The 3,162-nt window shown below is 38.0% G+C and overlaps 1 protein-coding gene across 1 annotated transcript; it reads left to right on the forward strand.

Moving 5' to 3' along the window:
- Positions 1-208: 208 nt before the first annotated feature.
- On the forward strand, positions 209-1,207 carry LOC140147353 (probable vesicular acetylcholine transporter-B). Its single transcript, XM_072169131.1, has one exon. The coding sequence runs from the start codon at positions 209-211 to the stop codon at positions 1,205-1,207; it is 999 nt and encodes a 332-aa protein (XP_072025232.1).
- The last annotated feature ends 1,955 nt before the right edge of the window (positions 1,208-3,162 follow it).

Raw genomic sequence — 3,162 nt, forward strand, 5'->3', positions numbered from 1 at the left:
TCAAAGTGCAGTTCCAGCGACAAATTCTATCATGTCTAATCTTCGACAGGAGTCGGGTATGCTTCATACCAGTATGTCCGGCTCGGCAATGGCCGTCTTACTTGCAAACCCAGTGGTAGGCATTTTTCTTTCACCGATAACTGGCATCTTAGGTGATCGATTTGGACATGATATACCAATACTGATTGGGCTTTCTCTCAACATCACCATGACGCTAATATTTGCCTTCTTCTCAAGCTTTGAAGCGATTTTCATCGCGTGTATATTGCAAGGTTTAGCGGGTGCCTTTAACACCCCAAACGCGTTTGCTAAGATGAGCCAGTTGTTTGCACCAGATACAACAGCCGCAAAACTTTCACTATGTCTTGTGATGACTGCGAATATCTTCTCCTTTATCGGACCTGCTATGGAAGGTTTCTTGTACGAATATATTGGCCAAATGTGGTGCTTTCTTGTCCTTCTGCTACCATTAGAACTACTTCTTATTTTGGGTACATTGTTTAACTTATTCTGTAATCATGATAATGACAATTGCATTAGCCGCAACGAACTCAAATTACTCAAAACAAATGAACGAAATGAAGTTAACTCAGACGATTCGAACGCTAGTGACAACAATAGATTATGGCTACTTCTGAATCCACGGATCATCATAGCTGCTGCAACTTTTGGTCTAGCCTGGTTACCTAGAAAGTGTATCGATTCTACTGTAGCTGTTTGGATGGATGCTAAGTTTTCTAGTGGACCATCAGTCGTTGGGTTGGTATTAAGCCTCGCTGCAATTAGTGTACCAACTGCAAACATCGTTGGAGCAAGCTTTGCTTCCATATGGACAACTAGAATACACATGTTTACTGCCATCTGTATTGCCCTTTGCAGTATACCAGTTTCTACAATGTTCTTGTCTCCCAATCCTGCTACAGTTTCAGTTTGCTATGCCGTCTACATCTTCTTCGCTTCTTCGTCTCGTTATGGAGCCATGAATTTACTGTCAAACATAGCGGAAAATACCAAAGATTCATCACGAGGCACAGTCATGAGTGCAGCAAGTGTAGGGCTATCTATTTGCAATTTAATTGGTCCAGTGTTAGCAATACCATTGTATAATTATTTTGGGTTTGCTGTAATATGCCTTAGTATCGGTCCTTTATGCTGTTTATTTGCGCCACTGTTATGTTCGTTTAACATATTTTCTGCGACTGTTTGAAGTACCTTCAAGTTAATTAGTGTAAGCCGTATTGCTAGTAAAAGATAACAAGAGCTAACAAATAGTGGGCCACCGCCGTTGGCAGTGTCGGCAACATCGACGTTGGGCAAACGTCATTTTATCCAGTAAGGGTTGGTATCCCAAAGCTTACCAACCAAAAGATTGATACTTCTACTTTCAATGGTATTCAAAATTAATATTCCTTCACAGTCTCTTTGATCTTTCATCATGGTCGTCGGTTCATCTAAGGCCGTCGGTACACGATATCCAGAAGCGGAGTTATGGTTTATTGAACTTTGGTCCTTCAACAAAATGGTACCTTATTTCGGTTCTACATGTGTCTCTTTTTACATTGCTGGTAATAAATATCAAACAGTCATAACTGGCGGTCATTTCAAATCATCCCCAAGTCAACGAGGTTCAGGAATGTCCTCTCATTGTTAATTGTTGGTTATACATACCTAGACAATATACAATGCTTTGTAACCCACCACTTGAACAGAATTTAGCCAAAGCAAACAAAGACTAGAGCTATTTAAGAATTCTATAGACATACCGGGGTAGGTTTTCGCTCTCGTATTTTCTGTGCACACTGCATTTTTGGGTTTTAGTTTGTTACTCATTTTGCTTTGCATTACATTTTCCCCTTATAATGGTTTGTTGCTTTTGATGTATGCCCACTTATTTCTTTTGGTTTTGCTCACGTGATTGTTTGTTGTAGGCCTACATTATCAGCTGATTTTTTTTTTTTTGTGTGTGCTTATTATTATGTTAGACCGATGGTATTTGCTTATTATTTTATTAGCCCGATGGTAATTGCATTGTTGTTTATTGTTTTTTCTTGCTCGTTCGCCTTTTTCTTTGCAATTCCCATCGCGGTTTTTGTCTGTATATTTTTTTGTGAATTTTGCTTCAAATTTTCCTTTTGCAGTTTTGTGTGGCCTTTGCTCTCGTGTTTCCGTTTTCTGTGCAGACTGCATTTTGGGTGTTAGTTTAATTTTTTGTGCAGCTATATATTTTTTTATTCATTGACATTGTTTGTTGCTCTTGGTGTACGCCTGCTCAATTTGGTTGTTTTTAAATTTTGTTGTTGTAGCGGGCCTAAATCATTTGCTTGTTTAGCTATATGCTTTTTGCTGATATCTAGTTGGTTATTGCAATGTGTTTATGTTTCTTCAGCTCGTTTTCCTTCCTTCATTGCATTACCCATCTTGGTGTTTTGTATTTGTCATTAATCTTATATTATCTCGTGATTATCTTGTTTTCATTATAATTTGTTTTATATGTTATCTGTACTTTCATATTGTTTTAATATTGTTCAGCGCTTTGTGATCTTTTTGATGTAATGCGCTATATAAAAATAAAGTATTATTGTTATTACATAGGTAGAAGCTTATTATCCTCTTCAACGATATGATTATTGATTGATATAAAAGGTGTTTGAATGGCGCTAGCAAAATGAGATACATATACCTATGAATACGACCTTTTACACTGCAACTTTGTGGTTTGTGGTGGACGGTCACATATTATGTACGATCTGTTGAAATTTTTTATTTTCAAACCTTATTTATTTTGTCATCGGCCTATATGTGTTAAATGAATGTTGGGGTGCACGGGGGCGTATGTGTCCGTGTTCGCCTATGTCAGAGTGTGGTTATGTTCATTGGGTACGAGTGTTATTTTTGAGAGTCAATCCTGAGACAGGAAAGTCCACATTGCTGTTGCCATTGCTTTACACACACATCAAATCATGAAATGGGCTGTGACATGTGGTACAGTAAGCTGTTCCTCGTCAGTGCATTTTATTGCTGTGTCAGTTGCGCAACTGATTGGTTACTGTCACAGTCTTTAGAGTAGAGTATTGAAGTAACCCTGTGTGTAATTTTGGTTAATTTTGATGGACAAGAGTTTTAGATATGACCTTGTGAAGTTTCTTATCGAGCCCAGTTTAC

The sequence above is a fragment of the Amphiura filiformis genome, chromosome 3 (genome assembly GCF_039555335.1).
Source record: "Amphiura filiformis chromosome 3, Afil_fr2py, whole genome shotgun sequence".
Classification (NCBI taxonomy): Eukaryota; Metazoa; Echinodermata; class Ophiuroidea; order Amphilepidida; family Amphiuridae; genus Amphiura; species Amphiura filiformis.